The sequence below is a fragment of the Sinocyclocheilus anshuiensis genome, unplaced genomic scaffold (genome assembly GCF_001515605.1).
Source record: "Sinocyclocheilus anshuiensis isolate Anshui unplaced genomic scaffold, SAMN03320099.WGS_v1.1 scaffold669, whole genome shotgun sequence".
NCBI lineage: Eukaryota > Metazoa > Chordata > Actinopteri > Cypriniformes > Cyprinidae > Sinocyclocheilus > Sinocyclocheilus anshuiensis.
Genome location: NW_015536499.1, coordinates 117,330 through 136,092, shown reverse-complemented (window position 1 = coordinate 136,092; position 18,763 = coordinate 117,330). Strand labels below are relative to the sequence as shown.

Here is an 18,763-nt window from a genome sequence, read left to right as displayed (position 1 = left end):
TTCTTCAGAATAAATCATATTTGCAAACACACACACACACACACACACACACACACATGTGTATATGTGTATATATATATATATATAAGCGCGATACCATAGAGCCCCCCACATAGCAAATCCCAATTTAACCCCTGGTAAATAACAGTATAAATATTGGTAGGCCTATATTTTAAAATACGTTTATTTCTTTGATGTTGAGTTCTGTCAGACTCGCGTGCGCGTGCAGATGCAGGGCGGGTTTAAACTCCTCAAAACAAGCAAAGACTCAGTCTGGACTCAGACAGCATCTACACACCTTGCCTAAGTTGAACATAACCAAACTGGAATAACATTAAGCTCAAGTTTTCTGTTATTCACTTAAGATTCTGAGGACTTCTATTAAGGATGAAGGTTTTTTTCATGATAATTTTTACAAGCCAACTCTTCACATCTCAGGGGCAAGTAAGTAACTTTAAAACAATATAATAAATAAACATAACGAGAAATTTTATTTAAAAGTTGTACTAATTATTTGTATTTGCTGTCTTGAGTTTTTATTTTTTTTGTATTATTTATTTATTTGTATTTTTGTTAATGGGCCTATATCATTATACTGTAATGTATTTTACACAGTCTTTAATGTATGTGAATTAATATTTTTTATTATTATATTATATTATATTATATTATATTATATACTGGCCCTCCAGGGTCTATGTAAAATATTTTTAGTAATAATAAAATAAATATATTTTAAAAATGTATGATTAAGTATATAATAATATTATTAAATATATAAATATTTATTATTAAATATTAATATTATTATTAAACTAAATAATGTAATATTTTATTGTGGTTCTTCAAGGTCTGTTGCTGAATATTTAACATTTTAAATCAAAAATCTGAATCTAAATAATGAATTTACTTTTTTATATGCAGACTTTTATATACAAATTTGAATGTGGTAAAATCAACATCGTGTTAATATATTAATGAGTTTGTAATTAAAAACGAATGCTCTGCTAAGCTCTCTTCATAAACATGCTTCACATTTGCAAACCATCTTTCAGCTCAGTCTGCAGATATGAAATAGTTTTTCACGATGTGAAACCACTGTGGTGTTTGCCTTTGGTTTTAACACCAGGCTCTTATTTGGCCCTGTCTCCAAAACACAGAGTAGATCTAGTCCAAGACTAGACCAGATTTGCAGTGGACAGACCAAATGACAGTGCAATTTAGCTCTGAAATAGCCTTAAACTTTGTTTGGAAAACTGGACAATGGAATGGACTCTGGATTCTTCTGAAAAAAATGAGCCTACATGAAAACACTGATTTGTTTTAATTTAAATTAAAACTCATGAATTTAATTTTACTTATTGCATTTTAATTATTATTTATCTTATAATATTTTGTCTTACAGTATAAAATGTCTGATAAAAATTTCTATGGGTAATAATGTTAACTACCTAAAACATAGTGCTTTAGCCAGCACTCGTGAGTGGTCTAATATATATATATATATATATATATATATGTATATTAATTGCACAGGACTGTCAGAGTGGACAGGAAGTGCTGAATGCTCTTCGGCAGGTCCAAAAGCTGCTCTCTGCCCATGAGACGTCCTTCCTGCAGAGTCTGCGGAGCCTCCGCAAGAAACTCAGCCTGTTACAGAACAGCACAGTAAAACACAACAAATCCAACGCAGGCAAGAAAAGCACAGGTCAGCACCCACGGCCAAACTGGTTTATACAGACAAGAGTAAGACAATGTCAAAAACAGGAGTAAATAACACAAATTCACACACATTTTAATGGAATTGTTCACTGAAAAAATCACATTTTTCTTAAAATATACTCACTTCCTCATGCTATCCAAGATGTAAATGAATTTGTTTCTTCATCAGATTTGGAGAACTGTAGCACTACATTGCTTGCTCAGCAATGGATGCTCTGCAGGGAATGGGTGCCGTCAGAATGAGAGTCCAAACAGCTGATAAAAACATCACAAGCAATCCACACCACTCCAGTCCATCAGTTAACATCTGGAGAAGCCAAAAGCTGCATGTTTCCAACAAATCCATCATTATGTTTTTTGAACTTTAAACCATTGCTTTTGGCCAAAATATGAGTCGATAATCCATAATAACGCTTCCTCCAGTGAAAAAGTCCATCTTCTGTTGTGCTCTCACATTAAAACCCACCCACATATTTGTTTAGAGCTGTTTTGGACTGTTTTGGCTTGTAAACAGTGCTTGATTTGTGCAGATTTCTCCCCTGATTCAGATGAGACGACTTTTTCACTGGAGAAAGCAGTATTATGGATTATGGACTCGCATTTTAGCTGTAGCAATGGTTTTAAATTAAAAACGTCCATAATGATACATTTTTTTATAGCAAACACAAGCCATTAATTGATGGACTGGAGTGGTGTGGATCGTTGTGGTTTTTCTCGGCTGTTTGAACTCTCGTTCTGACGGCACCCATTCACTGCAGAGGATCCACTGGTGAGCAAGTGATGCAATGCTACATTTCTCCAAATCTGATGAAGAAACAAACTCATCTACATCTCAGATGGCCTGAGGGTGAGTAGATTTTCCACAAATTTTAATTTTTGCATGAACTATACCTGTAAACTATGTTATGATAATGATATAAATCAATCTTAACCATTAAATATGTCAGTGTTGAAGTACAGGATGTACTATGCAATATGTAGGAACTGCTTGTGTAGCCTCTTTATTTCTTTTTCCCAGGATCAGACTGTGCTCCACCTGAACCGCTGGCTAATGGGCGGGTCCTAGGGAATGTGTTTAAGTTGGGCCATCAGGTTCACTTCCTGTGTACCCCTGGCTTTCAGCTGATGGGGCCAGAAACCAGAGCCTGTCTGGACTCCCAGAACTGGAGTGGAGCTCAACCGTCCTGCAAGTGTATGAGTCTGATACTGTTTTTAATATTACTCTTTTAAATTATCATTATCATCTGTGTCAGGAGAAATATGACTTGCACTAGACTCTGAATCTCTGCCAGTTGTTGATTCACCGCAGTGCTGGGGGATGGTGTCTTGAAATCGTTGTTTAGCATGTAAGTTTGACAAATGTCTAGACTTTAGAGAGTAGTAGTAGTAGCGTGGCACAAAACATGATCATTCTCATTTTGTTTTGAACAAGCCATTCTTTATACATTAACATATTTAACTCACTGCATTTCTGTGTAAATAACTTGCAAAACCTCAAGTAAATTTTCACATTCTATTCTATGTAACAATTTATGCCTCGTTCAACAAATTTGTGTGTAAATAGTTCATAAAATCATTTCTAATAAATAAACTGCTGCATTCAATTCCATTTTTAATGATTTACTCCTCAAGAAATATAAGCTAAACAATGTTAATGTTAAACAATATTTTACCAACCTCTTGCATAGTGTTGCATTTAATTCAGTGGAACAAGCTGCATTCATATTAACAGAACAAATTATGCCTCACTTATAAAACTAGCCAAACAAATCGACACATTTATGCAAATCCTTTTTAAAACTTCTTGTGTAAACTTGTTGCATTCAGTTTCACATAACTTATTCCTCATTCATGGCATAAGTTATGTGAAAACAATCACAATGAATTCATTGCAACATGTATGCCTCATTAATAAAACGAAAAACAATCTGTGTAATTCCTTAAAAAAAGCCTGACATTAATTGTCAAATGTTATTCAGTGTAACAATATGTGCTTAATATTTGAAACACGACCCAAACAAATTCTTGTGTAAATCCTTTAAAAAAAAAAAAATTGTCAAATGTAGTAACAGTTTACACATTATTAATTAAATAAAAGATGAAAGATTTTCTGTGTAATTTATTCATTAAACCTATGCATAATTGTGCATAATAACATCTATGTAAGAGTTATTCTTAAAACACAAACTGAGCATTTTTGTGTAAATTCTTCATTAATCCTCTGTGTAAGTTGTTGCTTCAACTCAGTGCAACTGTTTATTTCTCTTTTAAGAAACACACATGTGTAGATTATTTTAGAAACTTTCTTACATGCTCACATGTTGGTTTCATGAATGAAACCCAGTATTGTGTACTGTTGTGATGCTTTGTGTCTATATCTGTTTTTCTCAAACCATGCATAGTAAATTTGTGGAAAGACGTGTTTTAAACGTTTCACCCAAATATACAACAGTATGACACTGAATGAACTGTACTTTCCTCAGGATCTCGCTGCCAGTTGTTTCATATCACATATGGGGACTACTCTGACTAAAGTCTAAAAGGTCAAAGGTCATTGTATAAGCATGTACTGTTTTCTGTCTTAGTTGTGGACACCACTGTAAACAATGATGCATCCGCCTCTATATCAGCATCGTCTTCCTCATCCTCTCATCGTCCTACCTCCATCTCCACCCATGTGAGAGCGTCTCGCTGCATTGAGTTTCTGGACTCCACCCACTGCACCTGTGAGCAGGGCTACAGCATCTCCAGCCACAACAGCACACTCTGCACAGGTGACACACACTCACACGCACACGCACTCGCACTCGCACAGACACAGACACAGACACAGACACAGACACACAGACACACACAGACACACACACAGGTTTGTTTTTGTGAATTGTGGGGACATTCCATAGGCGTAATGGTTTTTATACTGTACAAACTATATGTGCTATTGCCCTACACCTAAACCTACCCCTTACAGAAAACTCTGTATGATTTATAAGCGTTTTGAAAAATGGGGACATGGGTAATGTCCTCATAAGTCACCTTCTCCTTGTAATACCTATGTAATACCCATGTCATTATACAAATTTGTGTCCTCATATGTCACAAAAACGTGCACACACACACACACACACAGTATTTGTATACTGCAGTACAAGTGTTAAATATCTGTGTAATTATGTGTATTTTTTCATCATTTAGTTATTTCATGACCATTTCCAATTTCAAATTCAAAAAAATATTTTTCAAAAACTGCCATTTTCCACCCTCTGTTTGATCATTAGAATTAAACATAGTTTTTAATACTGTACCTTCAATGTATATAAATATATATATACACACACACACACACACACACACACACACACATACATTATTATGATTGTGTAACCTCACTGAATCTCGAATGAATAACAGTGCTTTCTAACAGCCTGCATTACATTGTGACAATCACAAAAATAAATAAATACATAAATAAATAAATAAATAAATAAAAACCTTTGCTGAAATGCACTGCTCAAACCATTAAGACTAAAATAATAAGGGATATTGTTAAAAATAAACTCGTTTCACAGTAACACAGAACCACAAAATTACATTTTCATGATATGGATATTTATTATTTATTTATTTTTGTCCAGAAAACGTCTCAGGTTACGTATGTAACCATGGTTCCCTTAGAAGGGAACGAGACACTGCGTCCTCTAGGGGTCGCAATGGGGAACGCCTTCGACGTGACCGGTGTCTGAAGCATACATCTAAACACGACAATGATATTGGCCGGCGACAGCCTATGACGCGACCACAGTATAAAAGGGCGCCGGTAGACCACGTCATCCGCTTCTTCATCTGAAGCTTACGTCCGAAGCATGGCGAGGAGACTAGAGGACGCAGTGTCTCCTTCCCTTCTCAGGGAACCATGGTTACATACGTAACCTGAGACGTTCCCTTCCGAGGGAACTTCGAACTGCGTCCTCTAGGGGTCGCTATAGGGAACGGTAAACCCATGCTGCCATGCTGAGGGAAATTAATGCCAATAACCCCCTACGGCCAAAGGCTTGAGCTGTGCACCAAACTTACCTGTAAGGGCTGGCTTGTATAAAGCCCGAGCCCAGGGCAAAGCTCAAGCCTGGAATCAAAAATAACCAAGGATTCCTTTAAGGGGATAAGGCAGAGTATCAGGGCTGCTTACAAACCCATATCCTGGCCTGTCAAACAGAGACTACCTCCTGCTCTAAGAACGAGCTACCGAGGATCTCAAGATCTTAACTTAGTAGTAACACCCTGTCTATAAATTGAATATGCGGAGAGTGGGGCCCAAGGTAACCGGGGCCAGAGCCAACTCAAAGAAAGGGGACGAGGCAACAACGCGTCACCGTTACCATAAAGGCTTTTAAGAAGGTGCACAAAGGCTGGCGTGTGCACCTGCCGTGAATATGGACTTAGAAAGTGCACAGAGAACTAGCGTGAGCACTTACCATAGATATGGATTTAGAAATACCGTAATGAACCAACGGGGAGACATAGGTTGAGTGGATCCCAAGGTGAAAACCGGGGCCTAACCAACTCATAGAAAGGGAACGAGGCTACAGCGGGTAACCCTTACCATACAGGATTTTAGAAAATGCACAAATTTGCTAGTGTGCACACTTAACACAATGTGGATTTTAGAAAGTGAACAGAAACTGAGCGTGTGCACTTACCATAGCATGGATTTAGAAACACCGTTACTAAAGGGTAACCAAGAACCTGTCCACCTCAAACTGGGAGCAGCGTGCTCATAGGTGACCCTCTAAGTGAGGGGAGCACTGCTAAGCTCGACCAACAAAAAGAGCAGCCTAACAGGTAGGCCGAAGGAGGCCTAACAAACTGAGGCTGCTGCTAAATAGAGCTCCAAGGAACGGAGGACCCAATGAGAGGAGACCTCAGACGCTCAATTGGGAGTGGCGTGCTCAAACTCACCAACAAAGAGAGCAGCCTAACAGGGAGGCTGAAAGAGGCCTAACAACCTGAGGCTGCTGCTCAATGGCTCCAAAAACGTAGGACCTGCTTTTCCATGGGGGGAGGCCTCAAACGCTCAATTGGGAGAGGCATGCTCAAAGGTAACCCTCTAAGGTGAGGGGAGCACAGCTAGGCTCGACCAAATAGGGGCAACTAATCAGGGAGGCAGAAAGCATCCAAACTACCTGATGTCGCTGTCACAGAGCTCAAAGAGCGGAGTGCTCCACCCTTAGCTAAGCACTACTAAGCTCAACCATACCAGTATCATCAGAGATACATCAGAAGAGTGAGGCCCAAGTAAGGATCCGGGGCCTGAGACAACTCAGAGAAAGGGGACGAGGCAGCATCGCATCACCCTTACCACAAAGGATTTTAGAAATTTGCACAAAGGCCCAGCATGCCATGATTATGGAATTTAAGGAAGTGCACAGAGAACTAGCGTGTGAACTTGACATGACAAAGACTAGGCTCTAAGCAGAAGAACAACCAACTCCGGGATCGGAAGCTCAGACACTACATAGGGAGCGGTATTTGAGGGGAGCATGCAGGCTCAACCAAAGAAGGTAGCCCAGCAGGGAGGCCAAGAGGCCTAACAACCTGAAGGTTCCGCCTAGAGCACTAGAGGGGCAGAAGGCCCAGCTCTCCAAGATTCTCTACTCTCCGCAGAGAGGAGAAACAAACGTTCCATTCCAGTTGGAATGACCCTCCCGCAGTGAGGGGAGCATCACGCTCCGAACGCACCAACAGGGAGAGCTGCAGACTCTTTGCCATAGAAATGATAGACCAAGGAGGCCACAAAAAAGGCCTAGCTACTTGATGTGATCACCTGTTGGAATTACGAGAGCAGCGCTCCCGGCCCTCAGGCTAAGGCAAGTCCTCAGACTCAACCCAAGCTCAGGTCTAAGCCCCTCAGGGCAAGACCGAGCAGCCCAGGGAGCATAACAGGAGACAGTGCCTCCAAATGAGCTCAACCTGGGAGAAAAAACCTCAAAGGCCCGCAGGTCCTGAGGTTGCAGCGCCATACTGGGGACATGATGACCAAGGAGGCTTCTCGGAAAAGCTTAACAACTCGGAGTCCAGCCAGCACAGAATTGACAGGCCGTCAGGATCCTGCCAGTCAGCATAAGGGATGCATCCTCAGCGAGGCTTGCTCAAAGAGGAAAGAACTGCTTCCATCTAGGAATGAAAATAATATAACAAACATGTTAGAAAAGGAATCTCAGCAGAGACTGAGATGTTGCAACAATACAGGACAGGAGGCGCTACATTAAAAAGCTAGTCAGATATATATACAACTAGCAACAGTAAAAGACATGGATCATACTCATCTCTCAGCTGAACACAATCTCATGCTCTCTATCTCAATAGAGAGCATGGGTTCCGTTTAACCAGACCCGAAGAGAACCTGAGAAACAACGGGACCCATTAACCCATTCATGCATGAAGAGCTACTGCTCCTCAGAGCCGAATCACTCAGGAAGGGTTTCTGCAGAAACACATCTCACTCATACCTCAGGGAACGCAGCATACTCAAGCCCACTCCGCAAAGGGGTGATTCACCGGTTCGACCATAAGGGCAGTGTGACAGGGAGGTCCCGCAGGCCTGACCATCTATCCAACTGCAGAGTGGAAAAAAGCGTATTAGGCCCCTCAACGCCTTGGCGAGAGGAGCCTTTACATGCATGATGGTTTAGAGGATGTCTCAAATCTCAGGAGACCCCTCGGGGCGAGACATGAGTAGCGCGTCCTGGCCGGGGCAGCTTCTTGAAGATAACACCCAGCTAGGACATCAGGGAGCACATCACGAAGCATTATACTCCGAAAAATGCTTACCCGAATGAAGATCCCGCGGGTGCTGACGAAACTAGTTAGTGAATTCACATAAACTAGCAATAGATAGATGAAATGGATCGTACTCACCAACCACGGCTCCCGCGCATGACTCCAGCTCACGGGGCATCATCTGAAGGCAAAGCCCGAGGAGCCCTTCTGCTTAGTGGCACGGAGAGCAAGATCTGTGGTGTGACGAAACTCAACCACCTCATCATATCTATACACTCCGATGAGAACAAAAGGAAATTACTGATAGGGAGAAATTTTCCCGTCAGGTCCTTTCCCTGTTCTTCCCATCAACCGCAAATCGCGGCAATGGGCAGCCAATTCTCACCGTGACCGCAACGCTAAACACGCTCCGCCCAAGCGCTAGATTACCTCGGAAATCAAGCGAGAACGAAAACCGCTGCCGCGAATGCGTCGCTATTCCCACGAGAGGCGAAAGCACTCATGCAAACGTTATCTACAAACTCGGGTAAATGGTGAAGTACTCACCTCCCCCTCAGTAGTCTTGTGAATGCATCACGATGAGCACAAGCCGTCTCCTTGTGAGACAAGCGCGTTCAATTCATGCTTATCCCTCACAAGAAACAAGCAATGAATGCAGAGCGCATCCAACTACCTCAAGAGCTGAACTCGCTTTCTCTTCACCACACAAACACACACAGACGCGAGCCGTGTGAAACTGTGGTTATCAGAGCAAAGCCTCTGGCAAGAGAACATGCACTCCTAGTCATGCTTAACATAAACAAACGGTCATAGTAAAGACAAAGAAGAGGATGACGTGTTCTACCGACGCCCTTTTATACTGTGGTCACACCGGTAGAGACGTCATAGGCTGTGGCGAAGGCGTTCCCCATAGCGACCCCTAGAGGACGCAGTTTGAAGTTCCCTCGGAAGGGAACTGTATTTAAGTTTTTAGCCTAACTTAGAAAGTGTTAAAAAACAATTGTCACTAGTTTTAATGCTGTTATGTCAACTTAAAAATGCAAAAATGTTAAAGGTAACTTAAATACTGCTTATTAATTAAAAAAATGTTGCTATAATATTTATTCTATTATTTGTTAATATAGTATAATATTAACAGTGTAGTAAATAATAATAGTGTAGTAAATATTATTAATATATTTTAATATATATGTGTAATATATGTATTTTGTATTTTTTATGATATATATATATATATATATATTCATTATTATTATTATTTTATTTATTTATTTATTTTTGCAGCGAGTAGCCATAATTACATGTGGACAGTCTGTATATATATATATATATATATACACACACACACACACACACACACAACTGTTTGCAACATTGATATTGTAATACTATTTCACAATATTAATGTTTTTACAGTATTTTTGATCAAATAAATGCAGAATGGTAGTGTATATATTAAACATCAGTGATGCTGTTAATTTAATTATAAATTTCATTTTAATATATGTAATAAGCATGGAAATTATCTGATCGAAATTTCAGATTTCTATGCTATTATTTTAGCTTTAATAATACCTGTCTGAATTACGAATAACAGCTTATGCCAGTGATTCATCAGTGGTGTTACCGGATCTCATTACCTTTAATTAGGTGTAACACCAACAGGGGCGCCGCTAGCAATTTTGGGCCCTATGAAAGAATAGCAACCGGGACGCTTCTAATTGGCTCTTTCATTCAGAAGGTTCTTTCATTCCTGCGATTGAGTGGCCATATTGAGCGTTGCAGTTTTCCCCATTCAAAACTATACGAGGGACACGTCTTGGGTATTCTATAGTCTTTGATAATACTGACCTATTAGCCTTCTTTTGCTATTGCTTTTGAGCATTAGGTATCAGTAACATATTTCATTCAGAACCTGTTCTATGGACATATACTTTCTGTACCACACCATTCTGCTGATATGGAATGAGTTTGACTACTTAATCAGTTATATTAATAGAACTGCTTCACTGGGGCAAACAAAAAAATCCTAAAATAATAAATAGGATACCTCATAACACCAGCATTTCCAGCAGTATCCGACATTTCTCAATCATGATCTTGCTCAGCTAAATGTGACTATTAGCTGTATTATTCTAACAGCTGTATTCCTTGTTTGCTAGCTACCTATGCACATACAGCATACAATGTTAAAAATGTTCTACATTATGAACCTTAACCCAAAAACCTTTAGCTTCATACACTGTAGATAATTGTGACCCTGCCTGTGGAAACCCAACTAAAGTATTTTTTTAAACAGTGGATGAGTAATTCACTCATTGATTTGCTCCTTTGAGCCTCCTTTGAGATCATTTTGACAGACATGTTTATTGTGTATTATTTTCAACGTGTTTATTGCTAAGTTTAGTGTGGCAAAGTAGAAGCGCAGCTGTAATTCGCATGCAGTGTATCTGGTTGCCATGACAACCTCACGGGCTTCCTGCTGCTGCTCTATGTAATCAGATTGTGAATTTGTAGATTTTCTATAGCAAAACTAAAATGTGTTTAAAAGTGCGACTGACCAAATCGTCTGGCTCAGTTTGCCCCCCTCGAACTCGAAGACATCTCTCAGTTTACAGTTTACCATCTGATCTCACTCGTGACTCTAGGCTACGTAGGACGGGACAAAACCATGCAAGGGGGGGGGTGATTTGCTTAATAAAAGCCTCCTTTGAGATCATTTTGACAGACATGTTTATTGTGTATTATTTTCAACGTGTTTATTGCTAAGTTTAGTGTGGCAAAGTAGAAGCGCAGCTGTAATTCGCATGCAGTGTATCTGGTTGCCATGACAACCTCACGGGCCCTTAGAATCGTCCTTGCTTTCCCCCCCTTAGCGGCGCCCCTGAACACCAACGACAAACGAGAATGTCAGCCAATGGTCAATTAAATGTATTTTTAAAATGCTAAATTATTCAGTGTGTGATCATGTATGAAATGAGACAGAACAGAAATTGATTAATATCGCATGGTAGGTTTGATGTATGATTAATGAATTTCATTTCTGAACAGATTTCAGACGCAGATGCCACTGTAGTTGTAGAACGACCCAAATGTGATTGAGCGCTGCATGTGTGTGTGTGTGTGTGTTTCAGACATTGACGAATGCGAGCTCTTCCATCGAACTCGTCCTGGCCGTCTGTGTTTGCACACCTGTGTGAATACGGCTGGAAGTTTCCACTGCGAGTGTCCCGCCGGTTACAGCCTGGGCCGTGATAGCAGGAGCTGCCATGGTCCGTTCATTATCAAACCTTCATTATGACCTGCTGGTTTGTCAAAGTTCTGTAGAACCATCTCAAACAAACAAGAGCAGGTCTGTTTTAAATCTAGTGAGCAGCCTTCCTGTCTGCTTCCACAGGCACCTGTCTTCTAGGGCAGCATCCTAATCGCAGCGTTCCTCATTGGTGATCAGATAATGTGGAACGCTCTTCATAAGCAGCAGTTTTTACATGAAGCACAGGGAACACGAAACAGTAGAGCGCAACAGTAGGCAAAAATCCCATTTTCCCGTTTTCCATACAGACATTTTTTAGCAGTAACGTATAAAAATAATGTAAATGTTAGATTCCCTGTGGAAACTCCACTAGCCAAGATCCTGAAGAGAGATCCACCAATCAGAGAAGATGCTGCTAGCATGGAAGCCAAAACCATGGCAAAATAATAGTTGAGTGAGTTGCCCTACACTTTCAAACTACTTATAAAAAATATATTGTTTTTATACTTTGCAATTTTATATAGTTTTATATTACGCTTTGATTATTTTAGGCAGAAAAAAAGTCTAGTCACTATTATGCTCAATAAAGTGCTGGGTAACTGATTATATGTAATTTGGATTATGTAATCAGATTCCAAAAATTAAGTACTAATTATATTATATTACATTTTAAAATCCCCATAATTAGATTACAGTTACTTTTTACGGATGACATATTATTTACACAATGGCACTTAAATTATTCATAACTTATTGATTCAGCTAATTCTTCTTTTTTCCTATGAAATGTCCTTTATAAATTAATTTTGTACTTGGACAAAGCCTGTACGTTTGGACAGTATTCCAGTTTTTGTGTAATTGTACATGCCATCCACTAGTCAGGAGGCTGTGATTACACAGAAAATGGACACATTTTAATTAGTATTTGAACTCAATGGGTCATTTAATCATGCATTACTCTTTCTTTGGAAGCTCTTTGTCTTAAACTGCTAATTTAATTTACAGTTAATTTAAGTTAATTTACAGTTTAATCCACACATGCATGCCAAACTCCAACATATTTGCACAGTTCACAGTTCTTGGATGTCGGTTAATGGTCAATTTTTTGTTTCATTCTGATTTGACATTTCTATGATTTTATTAATTATTAGCTTTTTATCAACACCCTATTTTTCCCATGAACCTCAGTTTGGGAAACCCTGCTGTAATGTAATGTTTACTGCATTTCATGATATCATTAACAAAAAATGGAATATATATAATTTTTTTTGGCGGGGGGGGGTACACAATGGTACACATTGAACAATTTTGGTCAAAAGTAATTTAAAAGTAATCCAAAAAGTAGTCAGACTACATTACCTAATATGTGTAATCCAGATTACTACAATTTTCGCCATGTAATTTGGAATCAGTAATAGACTAGAAATAGAATTTGTAAATAATCTACCAGCACTGTTAGCATGTTGGTAAGATAATTGCACAATAATTAAAACATTTTTAATTTACTTGCAACATGTCTGCAATCTTGGAGAATTTTTTTTTCTTTTTTCACTGAGCTCCTTGCAAGGAACTTGGGGAATACAATGCTGCCTTAGATTTAGCCCAAGAGAAGGTCCCTACGATGCTTTAAAATGCTGTTTTGGTTGGTGGTTCACTAGGTTTTAGAACAAAGCTTGACTTTCCAAGATATAAGCCAATTATCTTCAAAATTGGGAAAATTAAGTCTATATTTATTAGGCTGTGACACACCAAGCTGATGGTCGGGCTGTCTATGAGCGTCTGTCTGTCTGCTCTGCTCTGTTTTTGCGGTGTGTTCTGCACCATCGTCACTAATCAGACCCCGTCGGAGGCTTCGTCGCCGACTGAGCATGTTGAATCGGCGTTGGGCATTCGGTAAGATGCATCATTCTGATTGGCTGTTCTGAACCATTGGCCCAGATGCATGGACACGGTGACAACATAGTCAGCTTTCGTCACTGCTAGTTCTTTGATGTCCGTTTGGTGTGTCACAGCCTTAAAAGGAACTAACATAAATATTTGATTTTCAAAAACACACCGATTTAATGCTCTTACCATGTGCTTTCTGTAGACATTGACGAGTGTGCGAGAGCGACCCATAACTGCAGTAGTGAGCAGGTGTGTGTGAATACATACGGAGGTCATCGCTGTGTGGAGGTGGACTGCCCTCGCATCCGGAACGCCACGTACATCAAAACCTCGCCGCTGTGAGTCACGCCACTGCCCTTAATCACTTGCATTAATGTGTATCTCAGAAAATTCCACCTTCAAGTTCAGCAGGCAAGCTCCTACTTCCTGGGTCAATCTGAAAAACAATTTATGGAAGTTTGCAAAAAAGAATCCCATCTGTCAGTTAATTTAAAGGCTGCATAAAGACCGAAACAATCTACATGTGAACACAAACTCTTTTAGCTATGCTAGCTCAATGACAGATTTCGCAATACAACTCAAGCTGGTGTAGCTAAAAGGGTTTGCGTTTATAAACATGTTTATAACGCAACACAGGTATGTTGCATTACTAGCATTGGTCATGATCGTAGGGGTCGCTATCCTGAACATTAGCATAAGATGTCTACTTCTTATTTTAGCTAGCTCAATTTCATTTGCATTCTGACAGAGTTCAAAAGTTGATATACTTGTTTATAACACTACATGTTGTGCGTTGCTGCTATTGTGAACATTAGCATAAAAATACTGGTGTGTTACCCCAAAACAGCTAAAGCCCAAAGTATACTTGAGTTGACGCAAAAGCTTTGATTTGATGTGTGCACAAACATTGACGCTTGACACATGCGCACTAGAAAGATTGTATCCTTGTTCAGAGTCTGCGCACTTTCTCTCCAGAAGTTATCACTGATAAAATGTCTTTGTATGCATTTAAACTAGAGTTGCGTGAATCTCTTGGGGGGCCGTTTACGCACAGGTAGTGGAATGGGGAAAAATGTCAAGGCCTAGAGACACGTTTTTTAAAAGTTTAACTTATTTTATCTTAAGCTCTGCGTTTGAAAGATGCGCGACACCAGTGCAGCAGTCAAACATGTTAATTTAGCAGATGTTTATATAGAAAACCAATGGAAAAGTAATGCAATGGAATAGTAGTTTGTCCTAGTTCAGTCTCATCTGCTTCTTTTTTGACTGCGAAACAAGGGCCAAGGGCCAAGCGTTGCCACCTTGTGGACAAACTAATTACTACGCCTGAGTGCAAACTATGCCAAAGATGAAATTTACGTCGCACACTAATGATGCACAAATAACGAAGTGCACTTACAATGTGTCGACCAAATATTCTGTTACCATATTTTGCGTAGATCATGTTTCTAGTCTGCGACAAGGGGCTTTTTTATTCCAGAGTTATAATTATTGTCACATTTGCTCCAAAACCAAATTTCTGATTTACTGCTCTGTGCAGATGGACTTGCTATAATCCTAGGACATAATTTCAGGTTAACGTTTGGTCTGGCATTCCAGCGTCTCTCTCTGGTTTCTCTTCCATCCAGGCGTTGCGACCGTAACCCTTGCATCCAAGGAGACAATGCCTGTTTCCAGGCCCCGGTCTCCATTAACTTCCACTTCATGTCCGTGGTGTCCAATATGTCCACGCCCACCGTCCTCTTCCGGTTGTCCGCGGCTCGCATCCTGGGCGACACACTGCGCTTTGGCCTGCTGGGGAACCGGGGAGTCCAGCACTTCAGCGTCCAGCGCTCGGGCAGACTGACGGGGCTGCTGGTGTTGGTGAACTCTGTTCAGGGTCCCGCCACGCTAGAGCTCGATATAGAAATGAGCGAGATGGAAAGAAGGGTGCTGCTCGGGCGCTACGTCACAAAAGTCACTCTCTTTGTGTCGCCGTATAACTTTTGAGAAGCAGGAGACAGATGATGGACTGATATTTGGAAATCATTTACAGGCGAGATATTGGGGACTGGGCCTGCGTGCCAATTTACGAGGACAAAAGAAAACCTACATATGGTCAGAGTAATTTAGTTCCTCAGAATAGAAAAAATGCATTAATTTCTTCTATTTGGACTAAAGTATTTATGCATTGTTGTAGTTATTAACAATATGACATGTAATTTTGAAATGTGAAAAAAAAAAATCCATTCCTTTAAAGGAATTTAAAGACATTCTGGGACAAATAAGGATGTCAAAGACAATAAAAAAGAATAAATCTTTTAAAATGTAGCTTGAAATGTGTCTTTTTTTTTTTTTGAATTAAGCTTTGTGTTCAGGCTGGTTTAATGGGTTTAAAAAACATACCATTTTCAAGGAAAATAATAAATTTAATGACTTTAAAATTGTCATGTGGTGTAATTATCAAGCAAATTCTTAAGTTCTTTATTTATTTTTTTTATAAGAATTATCATTAAAACAATGAAAGTTTTTTACCTTGAAATATCAGTTTCACAGTCATTCTTATGGTACACTGACTTCTTAAATGTCGAATGGTCATTGATTTCTTTCCCAAATGTTCTGTTCTGGGACTATATAAATTCGGTCAGCGAAAATTACGAAATTCCCCCGAAAGTGTGGATTGCTTTACGGCAGCAACAAATGCACCAGTGTCCCAACACTATCAGTGCTAAATAGTATTTGAAATTAGAATCAGTGTCTCAAATCATAGTATGTTGAAATGAGCATCTCAAAGGTCCCCGGCTGGTTTACTATTTCTGCTGGAAATTCAAGATCCATGCACACTCTAACGGCTAACATTACCCACAACCCACTGCACGTTAGATGAGGATTTGAATAGAACTACAAATGCAACTAAAAAAAAATACAAACGTGGCGAACATGTGAACGATGGTTGAGTAGAGAAAGGGGTTTGTATAATTAACAATCAGTATCTAACCTGATGAGAACATGTTTATTCAATGTTATTCTCTTTATTTTTCATCTGCAACAACACTGCAACTTTTCTAAAAAAATATGTTTGGCCGTTAACTCTTAAATGCATTATTATGCAAACACAAAGAGTAGAGCGCATGGCATAAAAGACATGCGACTGGCAGATCAACATGCCTCTTCATTTCTCTTGAAATGAAATGTGGAGGATGTTAACTGACAAGAGGATTGACAGGCCATTTTAAACTGTGACAGGATGCACATCAATTAAAGATGCAGTTATGACAAAATAGTATATCCCAAATCTTGCCTACTCTAAAAAATGCTGGGTTGTTTCAACCCAATTTTGGGTCAAATATGGACTAACCCAACTGTTTTGGTTATTTTGGTTACATTTTTAAATTAACTTTTTAACCCAACAGGTGGGTTAGTCCATATTTGACCCAAAACTGGGTTGAAACAACCCAGCATTTTTTAGAGTGTACTATTCGATAAATACCTCAAGTAGCATTATCATTTTTTACATCATCTCACAACAGAGGCAGATGTGGCTCCACTGAAGTACAAACAGAAAAGTGGAATGTTTGTCACAAAATAGTGGGAATGTGGCACCCCAGTGTCATTCTGGCCACACAAGACGATCCAGACCTCCTCTCTACACTCTTGACCTTTACGTGTGTAAAGAGGTGGCTATATGAAGACACTCACACACAGACGGCAAAGATTCCCAAACCTGAACCATTATCACGCTTAAACAGGACAAAACACAGCAGATACAAACCATCAGATCAATTTTATTAAAACGGTCCAATTCAACTCGTACAGAACAAAACATGAGAACGACAAAAGAAAAGCGCAGTTATTGTTATATCTGTATAGTACACAGTTTAATCAGATGCGAGGAAAAATACTTTTCATAATAAATTTGTACACAGAAAGTAAATACAAAAACAATGAATCAATTCGTCATTTATCCTTTGATCATTTTTATGCCATATATCAGTTTGACTGACAGGAAGCGGTGGTTGGGAGCAGATGACACATACACATGTAAGGAGTTTTTCAGTGCTAGTTTAACTCATTCAGAAATAATGTGAAAACACCTGCACTCAGTCGTCGACAGCCATATACCGTGATAATGCGATTCAATAATTGATTCAAACTACTCGCAGAGGAATATGAAACATCCAGAACGGCCCGGTCAGATACTTTAAAAAAACCAATCCAATCAAAATTAAACAAAATTATTTTAAGTATCTGACCAAGCCAATCAAAAGCAATTACATTTAATTTTTGTATTATTTATTTTTTTGACCAAGCCAATCAAAAAAACTAAAATTGAAGTATCTGACCAAGCCAAAGAAATAAAAATATGAATCGTTTAATTTTGATCGGCTTGTTCAGATACATAGACACACACAAAAAAGAAATAAATAAAAATAATTTAACTTAAAAGACAATTAAGCCTATTTTATGATCTTTTAAATTTTATTTTAGGGTATTTTAGGAAATAAGCAGACGACACATATTTATAAATGAAATATGTGGCAACCAACACTAGATCTCTGGATACCAAGCCATTCAATTCTATTGTCGAGTCCAAACAGACAATGGTTTCAAACTCGTCAGACCCTGTGAATGAAAAATGGTACTAATATATACAAACACCACAGTTTAAGTGAATTGTATCAATATATACACCTCCTTCAATGCATAAAATAAATGATTTACAGGTAGACGAAGGACCTTATTTCTCCGCTGATAAATGAACAACAGAATTGGGAAGTGGAGGGAAGAGCTGTACTGGTTTAACCGCTTTGAATGAAAATGTCAAATATTTGGCTGAAATCAGTTTCTTCATCTTTGCAGGAAACCCGGATCACGGTCATGAACTGAAGCTTTTATAAGCAGGAATATAAGCATTGAAAGCACATGAAGCTAAAAGGCCATTAGAGTGCAAGAATTCCCCAACATGGATACATTCAACATCATGGCCTGGAAATAATAAAGCAAAAATGCATGCAGAAGCATATTAAAGCACAAGCCGTGTGATTTCATTTGAATAAGTGTCTATTTTTGTTGGTCAATTTGAATGTATCCTTTCCTGTCCTTGCTTAAAGGGATAGTTCATCCAAAAATGAAAATGTGATGTTT

General features: G+C 39.1%; 1 protein-coding gene across 1 annotated transcript; it reads left to right on the top strand.

Moving 5' to 3' along the window:
- Positions 1 to 2,782: 2,782 nt before the first annotated feature.
- Positions 2,783 to 15,730, top strand: LOC107688878 (fibulin-7-like). Its single transcript, XM_016486711.1, has 5 exons — positions 2,783 to 2,914; positions 4,308 to 4,496; positions 11,634 to 11,771; positions 13,842 to 13,977; positions 15,268 to 15,730. Exons 1-5 carry the CDS (start codon positions 2,848 to 2,850, stop codon positions 15,626 to 15,628), a joined length of 891 nt encoding a protein of 296 aa, XP_016342197.1. The 5' UTR covers positions 2,783 to 2,847; the 3' UTR covers positions 15,629 to 15,730.
- Positions 15,731 to 18,763: the final 3,033 nt, after the last annotated feature.

Bases quoted from the DNA above. Each gene is read 5' to 3' on its own strand.
- LOC107688878 (XM_016486711.1), top strand. From the start codon at position 2,848: ATGGGGCCAGAAACCAGAGCCTGTCTGGACTCCCAGAACTGGAGTGGA. The intron at 2,915-4,307 runs GTATGAGTCTGA...TTTCTGTCTTAG, and splicing joins AGCTCAACCGTCCTGCAAGT to TTGTGGACACCACTGTAAAC. The intron at 13,978-15,267 runs GTGAGTCACGCC...TCTTCCATCCAG, and splicing joins TACATCAAAACCTCGCCGCT to GCGTTGCGACCGTAACCCTT.